The following is a 19,704-nucleotide window of genomic DNA, read 5'->3' as shown; positions in this document are numbered from 1 at the left end:
TAAGTACAACTGACTGAGTTACTTCCTGCTTATATCAGCAGATACGGGATGCAGCTGTGGGACAATGCCTTTCTAAATATGGTCAGCCGGAAAAGTGTGTACGTGTACTATGTGTAGAAAATATTGTAAACAAGGGCGCTGCCCATTTTTCGTGTTTGTTTTAATAAAAGAAGTCAGCCCAGTGAGAGCCAGAAGAAATCTCGGTGTGTCCTGACCACATGAGCTCTCTCTTCTCCCTGGGCCCAGGTATTTGAATGACATACAGCTGTCTCCGTGTGATTTATTCTAATGTGTTGTGAATTCCTCCAGGTTACGGTGAATAAACGAACGCGCAGAAGGCCCCGGTAAAGGGATACTCCAACAATTTGGTGGACGCGGACAAAAACAAAGTGTGACAGACGGAACCTTCTGAAACCAGGGCGCCCATAAATCTTCAAAAGGTGAGGCAGAGCCTATTTTATTAAACTCTCCGATTTAATTTATATGTAGGCTAAATTAACCAGGTCTCAGTTGGTTCTGAATGTCATTTTACTCTGCAAAACTGTAAAAGAGTGTGCGTTAACTGGACGTGTTAAAATGGAGTCAGATATAGATTGCTGACAGTGTCAGAAAAAGACAAAAGCTTGAAGGTTAGAGGCCTCATTTAAAGCTGAAAAAAAAGGTGATATTGCTGGGAGTGGCGTCTCAACTTATTGATTGACGAATCAATAAGATATAGCTAGGTTAAAGGCCCGTGAATTGGCAAACCACAAAGGATTAAAAGAAGTTAAAGTCCTCAGAGAACTTCATCTGAATATTTTTAACGGGTGACAGGTTCATTCAGAAATCTCACGAAGGGTTAGAGGCCCATCTAGTGGACACACGGAGGAATTACACAAGCGACTGGTAGTGCAGTCGATGTTAAATCATTGGACATTCATTCTGAATTAAAAATGCGGTGGGATTTTTGATTATTTGAGGGAAAATAAAAAAGCATTTATTGAATATATGCATCTGCAGTGCAGATTGTGAATATTAAGTGTTTTTGCTGATATTAAACGGGAGTGACTGTGACAAGCGCTGACTGTGTGTGTGTGTGTGTGTGGGACTGGGTGAAGCCAGCAGAGAGCAGGCTCACCATTGCGGTTGAGTAAAAGCACTGTGTTGTTAACGACAATACAGAGATAAGCGGATTTTATATGCATATTGTGAAGCATTAATTGAACATTAATTTCACAGGATTTTAAACAACATGGAAGAGGAATTTCCGGAGATCTAAACACACAATTGACTAACATGCAAGCACTGGTTCTCCAAATGAGAGGTAAGGAGGAAAGTGAAAAACTGAAAAAGAAAATCGAAGAACAGGTAAGACAACCAATGAAAAAGATGGACTTAATTTGATGGACAAGTGGAATTTAGGTGATTGGTTTAGAAAGAAAATGAACACAGCTAAGAAAAACAGACAGGAAGCACAAAGTAAGTTGAATGAAGCTACTGTGTGGTCCAAAGGTAAGTACAACACAAACAAAGAAAAATGTGAAAAAGAAGAGCACTTCTGGGGAGACATGATTTTAACTCATCAAGGAGGAAAACACACCATGAAGCAGAAAGAACCCAGAGGAGGAGATAAGAAGGAGGGGTCAAAATCAGCTCAGGGGACGAGCACAGACGGACCGCCCCCATATAGACCCTCCTCCCCAAGCACCTCCCTCACTGGTGCACCCACACCGCCCCCTGGTGGATTGTACCCCATATTGGAAGTAGAGAATGGCACACTTGTAGTGCATGGATTAGAGATTCCAGAAAGGGGGGGCTGGATCTGTCAGTGGAAGCTCCGGATTATCTATGTCAGCATCTGACGGGTCATTTCAGGATGTGGAAAAAGCAACATTTCAGGACAGAGAGGTAAGAGAAAGACAAGAACAACAACAAAGAAGCCTGAGCAAAACAAATCCCTTTCGCTCACCCCCACAACAATCCTCCCAACCACCTTCTCTAATTTCAGAGGCTGGGGCACGGGGGCCACGCCCAGGCTCTGGCTTACAAGGAGCAGGGACTGATCCGGTGGGTTCAGTGGCTTTAATGCTAAGTGGATCCTGGAGGCCAGATAGGGTTTTGTGTCCCAATTCTTTTCTCACACCCACACCTTGTTACACCTCTACCCCAGCTGTAGAGCTGCAGGTAAGCAGGCACAGCATACCACAGGAAGATGGAGAAGACAGAGCAGATCAGCAGCAAAACCATCCTGAGGACGGATCCCCAATACGCAGTCAGACAGTTGTACAGTTAAGGGAACATTTACCCCTCAAAGCTGCAGCTAAACCAGAAGGCTTTAGTTATGCCCCAAAAACCAATTACCCCCTTTTACAGCAACAAGGCTCTGGAGCCCCCCCTAGATATAAACCTTTCTCTCTGGGCGACATTACGGCTCTCTGTGACACACTGCCCCCCATAACTGAAGGAGCAGCAGTGTGGCTCCAGACTTTAGACACCCTGACGGCAGGCACCACACTAGCATTGGGAGATTATAGAGCAGTGGCAGCACGTTGCATACCACACCACACATGTAGAGAGATTGAGACTGCTGCTTTTACCTCAGGAGCCCCGGATTCTGACCTCTTCACCCAGCATGTCCACTGGCTAGGTGATGCATTGAGACAAGCATACCCTGTAACCAGGGGGCGAACCATCCCTAAGTTTGAATGGGACCCTAAAATTAACCCCAGGGAATACCTGGACCAGTGTAAATCCATGTGGCAAACTCAGACAGGAACTAACCCAGCTAATGAGGGGGCACAGCGAGACTGGTTCAGAGATGCTGTCCTTAAAGGACTGCCCCAACAGGTGAAGGCCAGTATGGACGACAATCCTGACATGCTTGGAGCGGACACTGGAACTTGGGATCGCCATCTGATCCATCACCTGTCCAAAATAAGAGAGGACCATAAGAAAGATGAGGAGGAACTTAAGACCCTGCAGACCCAATTGCTAAAAATGCAGTTAGCCGAAGCAAAGCAGAAAGCAGGAGAAAAGAAGAAAGACAACAAAACTCCCAAAATAATGTATGAAGGTGTGGTTTCTCAGGGCCCCCAGACTCCTCCCTTTCCTAGCCATCAGGACACGATTGCACCGAGGTCTGCAACCTCTGGTCCTTATCATGCCCAACCAGGCCGGTTCAGGGGCAGGGGCGAGCCAAGGGGCCGTGGATTCCATGGAGGACCACCAAGGCGATGGGGGGGTGCTGACGCTTGCTACTACTGTGAGGAGCAGGGTCATTGGAGCCGAGAATGTCCGTACAACCTAGAGGCATATGAGCGTTGGTATGGACCCAGAGGAGGCCCAGGGCGACGCCCGTATCGAGGACGGGGTGGTCCACCACGTGGAGGTCAACAGCAGCAACCTTCACTTCAGCTGCCAGCCTGGGATGAACCCAGCTTTGGGCCAGACCACTACTGAGGGCCCCTACAGAACCCCCCGGACAAAGGGACTGAGGACCCCTTACTGTCCATGACAGTGTATGGACAAACTCTTCCTTTTTTGGTGGACACTGGGGCCACATGCTCAACTATTCAACGAGCCCCTCCTACCACCCTCTCCACAAGGACTACCACTGTCATGGGGTTTTCTGGGGCTAAAGAGGTCCTACCTTACACCACACCCCTAAAAACCGAGATAGGGGGACAGACTTTGAACCACAGCTATTTGGTGTCAGCGGACACCCCTGTCAACTTATTGGGCAGAGACATGTTGATTAAAATTTTATGTGGACCTGATGGACTGTCTGTGCATCTGCCCAATGGAACTCAACTAGCCTGTGGCAACAATTCCCGCCTCTCTCGTGGACAGTATCTCATACAACCCCTGGCTGACCCTATGGCTGACATATATTGGGCCCTCCTACATCCAGAAACCACAGCGGGCGGAGGCATCCTCTCGTCCTTCCTTCGGTGGAAATCCTGGATCTCGACCCTGGCGCCCTACGTCTCTCCCCCTGACCCGCCACATGTCACCCTCTTCTATGACAGGAATAACTGTGAGTGTTATCAGGAAAGCTTTGCTGAGGAGCTGGAGGGGACTTCCTGGGAGATCACCACCGCAGACATTTATGTAGCCCCTGAAGGTGTCGTAGCCTCCGTGCAGCTGTCTACAGAACAGGAGTACTGGTTTAAAATGTGGTCTGATGGTGTACCCCATGTTTCACTAGCGCTCCACCCTGCTCACGAAGCTCGCGAGCTGGGAGGAGTGTTAAAACGCTCCCTAGCCCTCATGTAACACCTACCGCATTACGAACATGTCCACAGACGTTGGCACCTTGGAACATGTGCAACTTGAAAGACATCATGGCAGAGAAAAAACAGATCATCCAATGGCTGCAGCTGTAGTTCAGAGCATGCCATCTTCACTTTGGGCTGAGGGCCCCACGGATGTGGGACTCATTCACTGCTCTCTTATCACTTTCCAGCTTAACACTGACCGACCCATTTGGAAATCCCAGTACCCTCACAAACCAGCAGCCGAAAGTGGAATTTCTGACACCATAGAAGGCCTGTGGAACGCTGGGGTGCTGGAACCAGCTGACGGCTCTTCTTGGAACACACCCATCTTACCAATAGAAAAGAAGGGCACTGGGAAATGGAGAATGGCCCATGACATGAGAGCTGTAAATGCAGCACTTTCCACTCCTACAGTTCCAGTGCCCAATCCTTATGTTGCTCTTACCAATCTAAACCCCGAACATGCATGGTTCACCTGCATCGATCTGGCCAACGCTTTCTTCTGCCTGCCTCTAGCTGAGGAGTGCAGAGATATTTTTGCATTCACATATAAGTCAAACAGGTACCGCTACACTCGTTTGCCGCAGGGTTTTGCTCTGTCACCAGGAATATTTAATCAGGTCCTTAAGGAATCCCTCCAAGACTGTCCCCTCCCACCGAACACCACATTGATTCAATACGTGGATGACATTCTTTTGGCAACACCCACTGTTTCTGAATGCTTGGAGGCCACGGCTGTGGTACTCTCACACCTAGCTAAAGCTGGGTACAAGGTCAGCAAAGCCAAACTACAAATTTGCCGGAAACAGGTGGATTTCTTGGGCAGGGTAATCTCTCAGCCCGGGACAGGAATATCCCCTTCACATCAATCTGCTGTCCTTTCTCATCCAAAACCGGTGCGGGTGAAGGACATGCTTTCTTTCTTGGGACTCACCGGATACAGCAGGTCATTTATTCCAGGATACACTGACCTGACTGGCCCACTCCGTGACTTAGTGAAGAAACAAGGCTTGCGCCATTTGACAGTGCCTCTAGAATGGACAACAGAAGCAGAGGAAGCATTTATTGCTCTTAAAACCAGCCTTTCCCAAGCTGCTCACTTGGCACATCCAGACTACACATTGCCCTTTCACCTGGATGTTTCTGTAACAGCACACCGTAAACGGTGTGCTGTTCCAGAAAAAAGGGGGAGTAAGAACAGTGCTAATGTATATTAGCGTGATGCTTGACAACACGGAACAAAGACACCATGAATGTACCAGACATGCAGCAGGGTTGACAAAAATAATTCAAAAAACAGCCCATGTGGTGATGGGACATCCACTACATATTTTAACATCACATGGGGTAGTGGCATTTGTCAATTCCAAAACTTTCACACTCTCACCATTGAGACAACAGAGATTGAGTAAGGTGCTGGAGGCGCCAAATATCATCTACAGCCATGAAGGGATCAACATGGCAGACAGAATGACAGAAGGAGAGCCCCACGTATGCACCGAAAAAGTTGAGGTAAGTGAGAAAATCAGATCAGACCTACAAGGAGAACCACTGACAGAGGCAAGAAACCTGTACACAGATGGCTGTTGTTTTAGACATGACACAGAGGGTCTGAAAGCAGCCGATGCGGTGGTGGAAGACACAGGGACGAACTTTGTGACTCTTAAGGCAGAAGGGCTGACAGACACCCAATCAGCACAGAGAGCAGAGGTGCTAGCAGTAATAGCAGCCCTAGAACTAGGGGAAGGACAAAAAGTGAACATCTACACAGGCTCAGCTTATGTCACTGGAGCAGCGCACGTGGAACTGAAGCAGTGGATGAGAACAGGGTTTAGAACAGCAGGACAGAAACCCATTAAACATGAGCAAGAAATGAGAAGATTAGCTGAGGCCCTACTACTTCCCCAAGAAGTAGCGGTCATAAAATGCAAAGGACATGATAACAGTTACACTAGGGTGACTCAAGGAAATCAAGCTGCAGACCAAGCAGCCAAAACCAAAGCTGGATATCTGCCCATACACATCTTGATGAACTCTGAAGTTGAATGGACACCAGAACCGACTCTGGAGGAGGTGAGTAGACTGCAAAAGGGGGCCTCACTGGAAGAGAAATCAGTCTGGAAGGCAAGAGGGGGAAGAAAAGACCAGGATGAACTATGGAGAAGTCCAGACGGACGTCCCATCCTACCCCCAGGGTTGACCACAGCAGCGCTGGAAGAAGCACATGGACCGGGACATGCAGGAACTGCACAAATGATGAAGAGTCTTGAGCACTGGTGGCATCCATACCTGAAACAGACGGTAGGTCATTGGATAAGCTCGTGTAGCACCTGCCAACAATTCAATGTGAGACCCACTCTGAAGCCTGCACCAGGTAAGTTCCCTGTGGACCCGGTAGCAGGTTAGGAAATCATCATAGACTACACAGAAATGACTGAGAGAGTGAATGGGTTCAGATATCTTTTGGTGTGTGTGGATGCGTTCACCGGTTGGCCAGAAGCCTGGCCAGCAAAAAAGGAAGACAGCAAAACAGTGGTGAAGTGTCTGATTAATCACTACATCCCCAGGCACGGTTTTCCTGCAAAAATCAGGTCAGACAATGGCACACATTTCAAAAATGAAGAACTTAGAGAGGTTGAAAAGTTCCTGGGACTGAGACATTCCTTTGGAACAGTGTACCACCCCCAATCTCAGGGGAAGGTGGAAAGAATGAACCAGACAATCAAAACCAAATTGGCTAAAATCTGTGCACAGACCAAAATGATTTGGGTCACAGCATTGCCTTTAGCTTTGATGTCAGTAAGAAGCTCAGTGAGCCAGAGACATGGGTTGACACCCCATGAACTACAGACTGGAAGACCTTTTCCAGGCCCACATACCAGGTTATCTTTTTTGACTGAATGTGAACAATCTATGTTTCACCGTGATTACTATAGATCTCTCCACAGCTTGGTCGCAGCATTCTCAAAACAGGTGGCCACCCAACCATCCGAGGCTCGAGCCACCACCTCAGACGCGGAGTGGATCTTTCTGAAAGTCATCAAACGGAAGTGGTCAGAGCCCAGGTGGACGAGTCCATTCCAGGTCACAGAGAGAACCTCACATGCGGTGAGGTCAAGGGCAAAGGAGACACGTGGTATCATTGGAGCCAGTGTGCAGCAGCAGAGGCACCACAGAGATCGCTGCCAGAGGTCCAGCAGAACCTGATGGACAACACCAGCACACCAGAAGATCTTTCTCACCCAATTCAAGGGGCAGAATAATCCCCTAGGGTGAGAAAACGTTCATTTGCACCTAAAGGTTAGTCTACACCTTAGGTGCACCGTTAAATCAGTGGTCCCACCAAATAGGGGTAGAATAATCCCCTGATGAGACCACTTAGCTCCAGGTCAGTCTACACTTGTGAGTGAAGACCAGGACATCACACAGAAGAGGCGGATGTGACTGAGTTTTCCTCTCTTTCACTGGTGGTCGTAGCTGCACTCCCACCAAGAACTGAACTGAACACTCTGAACTTTTAAAGAAATAATAATAAAAAGGTATTTTGTGTTTCACCATATTGTTAATCCTTATCTTCCTTTGCAGGTACCTTTGAAAAGTATGGGAGGTCAAAATCTAGGACCCAGACCCCTTAAGGGTTGGGTCATGGTAGGTATAGGTGTTTTGGCATTTTTCATTGTTACATTGATTCTAGGTTTGCATTGTGAACTGCCTTTCAGAACATGTACCAGTCATCATCAAAATAAAATATCCAGGCGGAGCGTCTCCCCTCCTCCCACAGACAAGTGCCTTGGAGATTTTGGCGAAATTGAGTTAAATTACATCCTAGGATCGACAACCACCTTCCAAATTGACCTCTGCAACGTCATAAATTGTGGCGACGAGTTCACTCATTTCACAAAAGTAGACTTTTACTTATGTGCCAACGAACAGACCTCAGTTTATTGCCTGGATAACACCACCAATAGGGTAACAAAGTCTGGTAATCCACCTCTATGCGGAGGGACGTGGGGAGCGGTTATAACATGGAGAGGACGCACCTGGATCCCCACCAAATCTTCCTTGAACACACAACAAAAAGCTCACTCTGAAAAATTCTTTCTGACCCGTGGAGTGCTCCCAGGGAAAGGCGAAGATGTTAAGATCCCCTTATTACTGACCATAAAGGGTCTACAACGGGGTTTGTTGGAAGAATCCCATCAATGGAACGAAGTAGTATATCTGGCTCTAGGTATTCACTTCAACACAGGATGGTATATGGGGTATGATCCTCAGGGACTGATTAAAGTTATATCAGTGGCGTTCCAATGGCCGTGGCAGGCAGAGTGTCGGATACAATGATGAGGAAAACAGAGTAGCCGAGCAGCAAAGTGATCTTAAAGGAAACTCTCTCTCCGCTGTCCGGTGGCAGATAGAAACCAACAATGTCCATCACCATCAGGAAGATGCTGGGCAGCAGCAGATTCACGGTGTAGAACAGTGGCCGCCGTCGGATCACCACCTGGGGAGAGAAGTGTTATGTTAAGCTTAATAAGAACCAGAAAACGGGTTTCTGTCTTAAATTTGTCACTAATTTCAATAAAAACACCACCACTGACCACGGTAAAACCATCAAAATAGATTATTCCACCCTACAACCTTTAGATATTATTCAGATGGCTACGGGATATTCAGATGATAACTTATGGCTTAAATGGATAGCTCAAACAGCTAAAGAACAATCTAAATCTGACTGTGTGGCCTGTGCATCAGGCAGACCACATTTGACAACTGATCCTGCTCCTCTGTATCCAGAGGACCAGTGGGGTTATAGCTGTATGCTACAGCTGACTACAGTGGCTACTCCTACAAACTGTACCACTTTGGCCAGTCTGTTCCCACCCATTGCCAATAATACCAGAGCAGGCCCTTTCACCCCTCAACGAAGAAATGGCACATACACTTGCTTTACCTTCACTTCCACAACACCAAAGGCAAATGTAGGGCAAATTCCTCGCGATTGGTGTAACATCACGGTGCCAGGCTCAGTGATACGTCCCTGAGCAAGATCAGGACTCTACTATTATTGTGAAGGACATCGGCTATTAACTAGGATTCAAAATAATACTATTGGAATGTGTGCCATGGTTAGGTTGCAGGCACCTCTCCTTATGTTAGGTAAAGACTTTAAGTATCTTCCCTCGAAACATGCACAAAGCACGGCTCTCACTAGGCGACGGCATAGACATGTCATGAAGCGGAGCACAAAAGCATTTGACCTGACCGTAGGCTCCTACATTGATGCAATTGGAGTCCCCCGAGGCGTACCCAATGAGTATAAATTGGCTGACCAAGTCTCAGCAGGCTTTGAAAACCTTCCCATTATTGGAGCCTTTTTTCCGGTAACTCCCAATAAAAATGTGGACCGCATAAATTACATACATTACAATGTTCTTCGAATGGCCAACCTCACTAGAGATGCTGTGGAGGGCCTAGCTGAACAAACTGGCCCCACATCCCTTATGGCAGTACAAAATAGGATGACACTGGACATGGTGTTAGCTGAAAAAGGGGGCGTATGTGCTATGTTTGGAGACATGCGTTGTACTTTCATACCCAATAATACCGCCCCTGATGGTTCCGTCTCAAAAGCTTTAGAAGGGTTAAAAACACTTTCGGCCACGATGCATGAGCACTCAGGAATAGACAATCCGTTCGAAGACTGGATGACGGGCATGTTTGAACACTGGAAAGGGTTGATTATGTCATTGTTTATATCCATTGCTGTTTTTGTAGCTATTATGGTTACCTGTGGATGTTGCTGTGTACCATGTATAAGATCTTTGATTGTTCGCTTTATTACTACAACCATTGAAGGGAAAACCACACCTCCTCCTTCCCATATGATGCCTTTGCTTGCGGTTGATGCTAATGAGGAGGAGGACGAAGAGTAACACGTAAGAGTAAGTCACAGGGCTAATACTTTTTGAGTCCTAATACTTTTTGAGTGATAATACTTTCTGAGTGCTAATACGTTTTTGTGTGCTAAAACTTGTCTGACATGTATTACTGTCTAGGGTGCAAAAACTTTTGTAGGGTGTGAAAACTTTTGACAGTGTGAATACTTTTTGTAGGGTACTAAATGATTACTGTCTAGGGAACAGAAGGATGGTAGAATATTATACTGGCATATTTGGACAGACTATGGAATAAAGCACGGATAGACACCCTCCAGTTAGAGGGGTCAATACTCCCTGTCAAGACTTAGAAGGTTGTAAGCATCCTTGGGACTACAAAGACCCGACAGGCAATAGTCCCTGTGCACATGGTGTGGCATTGGAGGCAAGGTCAAAAAGCATGATGACGAACATTTCCTTCTGCTCCACAGGTTGTAATGATTGTTAAAATCTTTTATTTAGCATCTCCAAGTAGTGGTGAAGTCACATAGGTGACTTCAAAAGGGGGAAATTGTGGAGATATATTATGTGTGTGCATTAATTATTATTATGTTCATAACCAGTGTGGAAAATAAAATGTATAACCTGTGTTAGTAGAAGACATTGTGGCCTGCAGAAGTGTTGTTGCACAAACTTGGCCTTGAGTGTGGTGAAGCAGAAAAATACTGAAGAACTGTAGGGATAGGGAGAGGATATGAAAAAGATTAACTGGCCAAGCACTCCCTTCTCATATCAGCAGAAAAGCAGAGTGCAGGTGCTGGGAGAGAGGAACATGTCCTAATATGGTAGGCAGGAAAATGTGTTTAGTTAACCATATGTGTGAAAAAACTGTAAACAGGGGCTGTTCATTTTCATGTGTTTTAATAAAAACCATGTGCCCAGTGAGAAGCTCCAAAGTCGTCTCGGTGTGTGGTCAGATCACATGACAGAGAGCTTCCCCTGGCCAGGTTCTTGAATAACATACAGCTGTCTCCGTGTGATTTATTCTAATGTCTTGTGAATTCTTTCAGCTTACGGTGAATAAACGAACACGCAGAACACCCCTTGAGGGGGGTGTTTCAACAAAGTTCTGCACCAGACCTACACGTTGTCAGGCCCAAATTAAGACAGAAGCAGCCTCAGATGGATGAGATGATGATAAAGGTTGATGCTTCAGTTCAAGCAACATAACAAAAGCAGCTTTAAGCTCCTCCTTTGACTGAGAACTGTCAAAAATTATTTTAACATCATGCAAGGACAAAATGACATCACTACCATACCTGTGAAACAAAACCTACACTTTGTCCTCCCTGCCAGAAATATACTTGTTTGATGGAGGCTCCCTACAGTACAGGTCGTTTATGAATGCCTTTGAAAATGCAGTTGAGGCAAAAATTGATAACTGGAGCGACTGTTCACATTTTTAGAGCAGTTCACTAGGGGGCAGCATAGAGACTCGGTGCATGGTTGTAAGCGCTTGCCTCTTGAGCAGGGTTATTCCATATCCAAACATCTTCTTGAAGAACAATTTGGAAATGAATACAAGGTTGCCTCTGCTTATATGCAGAAGATTATGAGCTGGAGACCTATTAAAGGGGAAGATGGCACAAGGCTTCAATCATTCTCTCTTTTTCTTCAAGGATGTTCAAATCTAACACAAGTTCTTTACATGAAGGAGTTGGATTTGCCCTAAAACATGAAAATGATTGTTTTGAAACTTACAGATAAATTAGACAAAAATGGAAAGTTGTTGCTTATGAGCTGCAAGAGCAAAATGGTCAAAGAGCAGTCTTGTGTTTTGAATGTGTTTCTGCAGTGTGAACATTCATATGAACTAACTCATGTCATTTCAGTGAGTCATAATGGTTGTGCAGAGTCTCTGTTGCTTCAGATGATGAGCTCCCCATGGATTCACGCACACAAATACATGTCACATTCAAGTCACTCACGTTTTAAATAAATGCTGCCATTTTAGTTAAGTTTTGGTCTTCATTGTAACTGATGTGCAGGCAGATAATGAGTGGTGGACCTCAGTATTTTTTAAAGTCTGGCTACGGCCCTGATCAGATCCAGTGTTTAACATTCAAGACTCAAAGTTGGGAGCAGCTTTAAAGTTTCCAATCCCACCAAGCAAAGGAAAAGGGGAAACAGTCTTGGTGCTAATGTCAGCACAATTCCAGAGTCAAATCTCAAACAACGGAAAACAAGACCAGACCTGCTGTTCGCCTTAGCTGCTTATTTTGTTTCCAAAATAATCATTTACTGGATAATTGTTTGCTGTTCAAAACTAAAAGGCACCAGGATAAGCTGACTTTCATCAAGGAAGGGGGGATTGTTTTGGTTCTCTGAGGTTTGTCAAACAAGCAAAGACTGTAAGAGTCATCTAGATTACAATGTGTGTCAGCAAAGGCACACCAGGTTCTTCACATAGGAAAAAATGAACAAGGCGTATTCTCAGAACCAACCCAACAAACAACAAGCTCTCATGTTAACCTCTCTGAACTGCTACCACTCAGACATATTGGTGCCGGTCATGATAATGATTCAGTCTTTTCTATTGTTGCAGTTCAAGTTAAGAACCAAAAGAATAATAAAATGGTGCAAACACATGCATTTCTGGCACCTGGATGTTCAGGTACATTCTGTAAAGAAACCTTGGCTAAAAGATTAAACCTAAGGGGGAAGGACAAATATTATGTGAAGGACAATGAGTTAAAATAAGATTGTCAGTGCACAAATAAGTTTGTTGGAAGTTTCTGGTCTGGATGTAAATGACTTCCTGGAGTATCCTGATGTTTTGAATCAAAAGACCATGCCATTTTCACCAGTCTTCTTCCTCAACAAGTAGATGTTGATCAGTGGCCTCATCTTAAATCTGTGAAGCTCTACAATATTGATGCTGATGTGGAACTAATGATAGGAATGTTCTAGAGCCATGGGAGTTGATAAACGGTGTGGATGGAGGACCTTATGCTGTGAAGACCAAAGTTGGCTGGGTCATAAATGGTCCCTTGCACATTGGAAGTAACAGCAGAAACAAAAACAACTGTACTGCTGTAACAGCCAATAGGATCTTTGTTGAACATCTTAAAGAAATGCTGGTCAAACCGTGAAATCATGACCTTAATTAATGACTATCAGAGGAGCAGGTGGAAATGTCCAGAGACAATCTGCCTTTCATGGACATTGTTAAGAGCTCAACCAGACCAAATCATTATCACATTGACTTACCTTTCAAGACAAGAAATCCCTGCTTGCCTAATAACGTTTGTGTTGCAGAGCTGCTCCTCCAGAGCCTCAGAAGGAGATTTGAAAAGGATGGTCACTACAAGGAGGAATACACTGCATGCGTGAACAACATGCTAGAACAAGGATATGCCAAAATTACGCCTGCAGATGGGGCGATGAGAAAAGTGATGGAAAGGTGTGGTACATTCCTCATTGTGGAGTGCATCATCCCACCAAAGGCAAGTTGAGAGTCGTATTTGATTGTGGAACAACAGATAAAAGAGCATGATTGAACAACCAGTTTCTACAGGACCTGATCTTACAAACTCATTGTCCTGCAGTGAACAGCAGATGATCATGCTCAGCAATTTCCAGCTGAAGTGGTTGAAACAATCAAAGGTAACTTTTATGTGGATGACTGTTTAAAACCGCTTGCTTCAGAAGAAGATGCAGTGCACATGGTGAAGAGGCTGACTGATATCTGCACTAAAGGAGGATTCAAGCTTTCACTATTGACCAGCAACAGTCACATAGTGCTTATGTCAGTCCCAAGGAAAGGAGAGCAAAGGAAATCAACAATCTGGATATGGATACAGATCAACTCGAAATGGAAATAGCACTGGGTTTTCAGTGGAGCATTGAAACTGATAAGTTCAAGTTCAGAACCTCTGTGCAGGATTGTCCACAGACCAGTAGGGGCATTTCATCTGTTGTTAGTTCACTGTATGATCCTTTGGGAATGGTGGTTCCCTTCAGTACGCCAGTTAAACTGTTGTTAGAAGAACTTTCTCGAAAACATTTGAAGTGAGATGAAGCGATCCCCCACTCTCTTTCCAAGCAGTGCTTTAATTGGTTGTTTTCTGGACTGATAGTATGACAGTACTGAAATATATCTCCAATGAAACCAGAAGGTTTAATACCTTTGTTGCAAACATAATCTCTGTCATTCGAGAAGCGACAGATATAAATCAGTGGAGACATGTCTCCTCCAAGGAGAACCCTGCAGATGATGATGCGTCCAGAGGTATGAGAGCTGAAGAGTTCCACAAATGCAGGAGGTGGATAAATGGACCAGGATTTCTCTTCAAGTCAGAGGAGGAATGGCCTTAACTGGTGTGGATCAGCCTGAAATATCTGCAGATGACCCAGAGGTCAATAAAGATCCAACAGTGAGTGTTATTGTGAAGGAATCTCAAAATGCTCCTGACTATGTGATTCATTACTTCTCATCGTGGCCAAAGCTTAAACCTCTGTTTCGCGGTTAAAGGAGACTCTGGTGTGTTTGGTACAAAATAGAAAAAGTTTGCTGTCACAGACCTGGATAACAATAATCTGGAAAATCAAAAGAAAGAAATAAGGAAAGGAGAATGGAAAGATTTAAAAGCACTCTGAAAGGAGAACATCTTGCTCCAGAAGACTTGGCCAAAGCAGGGCAAGCTATTATTCATTATGTACAACAACAGCCTTTTGGAACTGAAATAGCAATGGTCTCAAAGCAGTCTCTAAAGGAAGTTCTCTTTACAAACTTGACTCAGTGTTGGATGCTACAGAGGAAGACTTGTTGGACAAAAGATGGCAGATCTGCCAGAATAGAAAGTCCTGCCAGACACCGCTCCTTTCACAAAAGTAGGAGTGGACTGTTTTGGGCCCATAAGTTTTAAAAAGAGAAGAAGTCTCCTTAAAAGGTATGGATTTCTTTGTACTTGTTTGACCAGTTGTGCAGTACATGTGGAAGTTGCATACACGTTTCATACAGATTCCTGTATAAATGCAACCCAGTGGTTCATCTGTACATGAGGCCCTGTTTAATCCATTAGATCCGATAATGCCACAAATGTTGTGGGTGCAAATCGAGAGTTGAAAGAGAGCTTGGCTGAACTGAATCATGCTAAAATTTAAAATGCCTTTGTTCAGGATGGCACCAAATGGAACGTTAACATCACCGGGGCTGCTTCTCACCATGGTGGTGTCTGGGAGCATCTGATTCGTTCCATAAGGTGTATTTTAGTCTCAGTCCTTAAAGAACAAGTTTTGGATGATGAAGGACTTCAAACAATTTTCTGTGAAGTGGAAGCTATACAAACAAACCAGTTTTGCCACCAGGACTGTTTGACCAAGGGGATCTTCATGTTAGGAAAAGGTGTAAACAGGTTCAGTACATGGCAGAGGTTTTCTGGAAAAGATGGCTTTCTGAGTAGTTATCCCTGATGGAACAAAGACAAAAATGGACAAAGACTAAAAGGATTGTGGATGATGGCAAAAGTCTTAAGTGTTACCCAGAATGCAAAGGGTTTAGGGCATTCTGTGCGACTACAAACGAAGACTAGTGATTTGGAAAGACCAGTGACAAAACTTATTTTACTGCTGGAAGCATCATAATGAAAGAGTGACGTTATTAAACTGAGTAAAGGACAATTTTTGAAGGAATAGCTCCTCTTTGAAAGAACTTTAAAGTTATTGGGATTTTATGCACAATTAGGGGCCAGAGTGTTGGAGCTACTTAGTCTTTATTATTTTGAGTATAGCTAAAGTTAATGGTGGTTATTTTGTATTTATTTCTTGTGTTATTTATGGGAGTTATAAATGAGCCGTAAGAAGCAACCTCTAAAAGTTTTGAACTTTTTTGCATGCGTATGAAATACACCCACAGTGCTGTAGTCGCTTGTTGATCTTTGGTGTTGAATATTTGATTTAATAAACAATGGAATTGCCACTACAGGTATAAATAAAAAATTTTGATTAGTCAAACATTACATACATAAATGTCAGGTCTTTAAAACCAGCTCAAATTCAATACACTGGAAGAATGAGCTAAATATGTTTCATAAGTCCTTACTTTTGTGAAGTCTAAAAGTGCATTTAAGTTTATCTCCTTTTTGGAAACGTGTATTTTAATTTATTATGCTGTGTCTAACATATGCCCAGCTGAGTATTATCTTCCTTTTTTTTTTTGTTCTTTGTAAATTTGTAAATTTAAAACATATGCATACTTTATGGCGTTTATAAAAAAGGTCACTTGGTTTCCAGTAGGAGGCGCTAGCGACTCTGCCTACAGTCAAGGCTCTTTGAAGAAGAGCCTTAACCCGGAAGTCACGTGTTTGTCTGGTTGGCTGTGAGCTGTTTTCAGGTGAGACAGAATAAAATCAGTACTTTTCAGTTGTTTAATCAGTTTAACCGGCTGAGACACGTCACGACGACGACATCAGTCTAATCCAGGTCGCTGACGTCACGGTGTCGTACATCAGCTGTAGTTAGCTGTTAGCATGTAGCTTCTGTCAGTCAGAGGTTGATGCTGATCAAAACAGGCATAAAACCTTCTGTACCACGTCATCAGAGGACCTGCTGCTTCATTAATAAAGATGATGAAGGGTTAATGGTTTAAACGGGTCAGACATGGTGTGAACAGAGTTTGGTTTTGAAAGAAAAACGCCTGAAATTACCGGTTTCACGCTTCAGCCAATCAGAAGAGAGCTGCAGAGAAACAGGAAGCACTGGTCAGAACAATCAGCTGATTACTGGCTTGGAGACAGGTCTAGTCTGCCTCTGCTCTGATGTTTATCTGACCTTCAGCTGGTGGTGTCGGTGTGAGTGAAGGTTTCATTTCAGCTTCAGGATGAGCAGCCGAGGAGGAGAGCAGGGAGGTGCCGGAGCAGCTCAACAACCAGGAGGACCTGAGGAGGATGAAGAGGACTTCTTTGACTGCCAGGAGAGCATCGAGACTTCAAACACCACAGAGGATGAACAGGAGGAGAGGAAAGAGGATGGTGGAGACAAGAGGGAAGAGAGCCAAAAGGACGCTTCAGGTTCAGATGAGTTTCCCCCAAAAATACCAGACAGAATATCTGACAGCGTAGACACAGAGAGGGAGACGAGGGGGGGAGGGCAGAAGGAGAAGGACCAGCAACATGGTGAAAAGGAGCAAGAGGAGAAAGAGCATCAGGACCAGGTTGATGTCCTGCAGGACGATTCATACTCTGAGCTGAAAGACGAGGAGGCATCCAGAGGAGTGGAGTTTGATGATGACTACCTGAGGGAGGTGGAGAAGAAGCTGACAGAGGAGGAAAAGGAGGTAACACATTTTATACTTCTGTACATGAATTTATATCCGTTCACACCTCTGCATACATGTTTATACCCATTTAAACCAGCTAGTTTAACCCTGTTTATACCAGTTGAAACCTGTTTAAACACACCCTCTATTTCTGCTACCTGTATGACCCCTTCTCTTTTCCAATGGTTATAATCATTCTGACAGAGAGAGGTATCCCAGTCATTGTGGTTTTTAGTATAACAATGACCATCTGTGGGCTCTACGTGGACAAAATGTATCAGTTTATTTTACTTAGTACCCCTACACATATCCCTCTGTAAAATGCCAAAACTCTAACACTCAGTAGTTTAATCTGACCTCCCCAACAACCCGCACCATTCCTAACTTTTTGTGAAGAGCCTTGAGACGACGTGTTGTCAATTGGTGCTATATATATCAAACTGAATTGAACTGAATTAAAATTAGTGCGTACCTGTATTCGTAAGGCACCAGCTATACACAAACTGACTGGAAATATTTCACAGATAATTAACGGAAGTCAAGTTTATTTATAAAGCGCTTTTCAGCAACAAGGCACTCAAAGTGATGTACATGAGGAAAAACATTACAATGATACAGAAAATCAAACACAGACAAACAAATCAAATGACATTAATAATCCTTGGTAAGAGCTGGTTCTACTCCAATCTTTCTAATAGAAGTAATTAGCTCATTAAGTCCTCTGTGGTAAGGAATTCATCTGGTGCTAGAAGAAAAATTACAATATTAATCCTTGAGGTCGCTGGTATGAGGCAGTTGTTTTCAAATTACTAATAATATTTGGTTTTCGCTGGTAATCCTTCTGATAAAACTAAAAATCAATGAAAAACTAATTAAATATTAATAATATTTGCCTTTTGATGGTAATCCTTCTGAGAAATCTGAAGATCTATGAAAAGTAATGAAATCAGACATTTAGGTAAAGTAAGTTGGAAAAAAAATCATATTTCAGACTCTATTCTTAGCAGAATAGAGTGAAATAGTACAAAAAAACTCAGCAGGGGTAAGCAACACACACATAACTAAAGATTCAGCAAGGGTACGGTGGAAACTTGACGGTGTGAATATATAAGTCTGAGTGTGTTTGCAAGAATTAGTCTGTCAACACTGATAGAAGCATCATTGTCCTTGAGAAGAGAGGTGGAAGTTTTATCAATCATTGTCCTATCAGCACACAGCTGGTAGGGGAGTGCTGGGGAAGAGCGTCGTGTTTATATAACATTAAAGAGATATTTTGTCAATAGCCAGTTAGCAGAAGTTGCCATGGCCACGTTGGGACGCCAGATTTAGAAAAACAATAAATGTTGTGGTTCAGGCAGTTGTGAATTTCCAACCAACTTAAGAGTTTTACTGGTGTGTCTCAATTGTGAATCCAAATAGCCAAATTTCTGGTACTTTCTGCAGATCTGGAACGTACAACTTCTCCAAGATTATATCCTTTAACCTCTGAGTCCAACCGCTGCCAGGCTGTGATTCTGTTTAAGAATCGTGTCCAGCTTGCGATTCTGTTCTCTTAACATTTCAGTCTGAGTGTTGATCGCTCTACAGACTCCATCTAACATCGCAGGCAGCTTTAGAAAGCTTTGAACAGCCGCCCACGTTCTGCAAATCACTCGATAAGCCAGGTAACCACCAACTCCAGAAAGCAGAAATCCTGTTATCAAAAGTCCAAATATGTACACATTTTCTACGTCCTCGACCGACATCGTAGTCAGGAACACAATCTTCCACTGCTGCCAAGAATCCATTGTGTTTCCAGAGAAGAACGTCCCGTCTGGACAAGAGGTTCTCCTTTACCCTGTCTTCCTGTTGAAAAGAAATTTGATCAATTACGTTGAGAGTCCAGCTGATCAAATCCATAATTTACCAGTTTGGAGGATATGCAAAGCGAGGCTCTGAGAAAAATACAGACAAAAAGCAGAAGCAGGGATCAGCAGGGAGGGAGAGAGAGAAAATGTGTATGTTTTCCACCGAGAGCAAGAGAGGAACACAGATATAAAAGACAAGCAATACATCAAAAGAAGAAACAGTAACAATTAAGCCTTAAATGTTACTGTTTCTTTATTTTCCTGTAATGCTTAAAATTTAAACATTACAGGAAAATAAAGAAACCGTAAGATTAATAACAGAGGATCAAATTACAATGCTAAAACTTGATTTGTACATGGGAAACAGACTTTAGCTGAGTCCATAATGACATCTATAGGGGTTGGAC

General features: G+C 43.9%; 1 protein-coding gene across 3 annotated transcripts in view; it reads left to right on the top strand.

Annotated features, from left to right (window-relative positions):
• Positions 1-16,437: 16,437 nt before the first annotated feature.
• Positions 16,438-19,704, top strand: part of ttc1 (tetratricopeptide repeat domain 1) — a 28,311-nt gene continuing 25,044 nt past the window's right edge. For 2 of the 3 annotated variants that reach the window (XR_007040253.1, XM_047378878.1), the window contains exon 1: positions 16,533-17,468. Coding sequence is in view for 2 of the 3 variants with exons in the window: in XM_047378878.1 (XP_047234834.1) it covers positions 17,013-17,468 (456 nt within the window). In the remaining variant the exon portion in view is untranslated. The other variant, XM_047378877.1, reaches the window with a different exon arrangement.

This window comes from Girardinichthys multiradiatus, chromosome 11, assembly GCF_021462225.1.
Source record: "Girardinichthys multiradiatus isolate DD_20200921_A chromosome 11, DD_fGirMul_XY1, whole genome shotgun sequence".
NCBI lineage: Eukaryota > Metazoa > Chordata > Actinopteri > Cyprinodontiformes > Goodeidae > Girardinichthys > Girardinichthys multiradiatus.
This window is presented reverse-complemented; position numbering and strand designations above follow the sequence as displayed.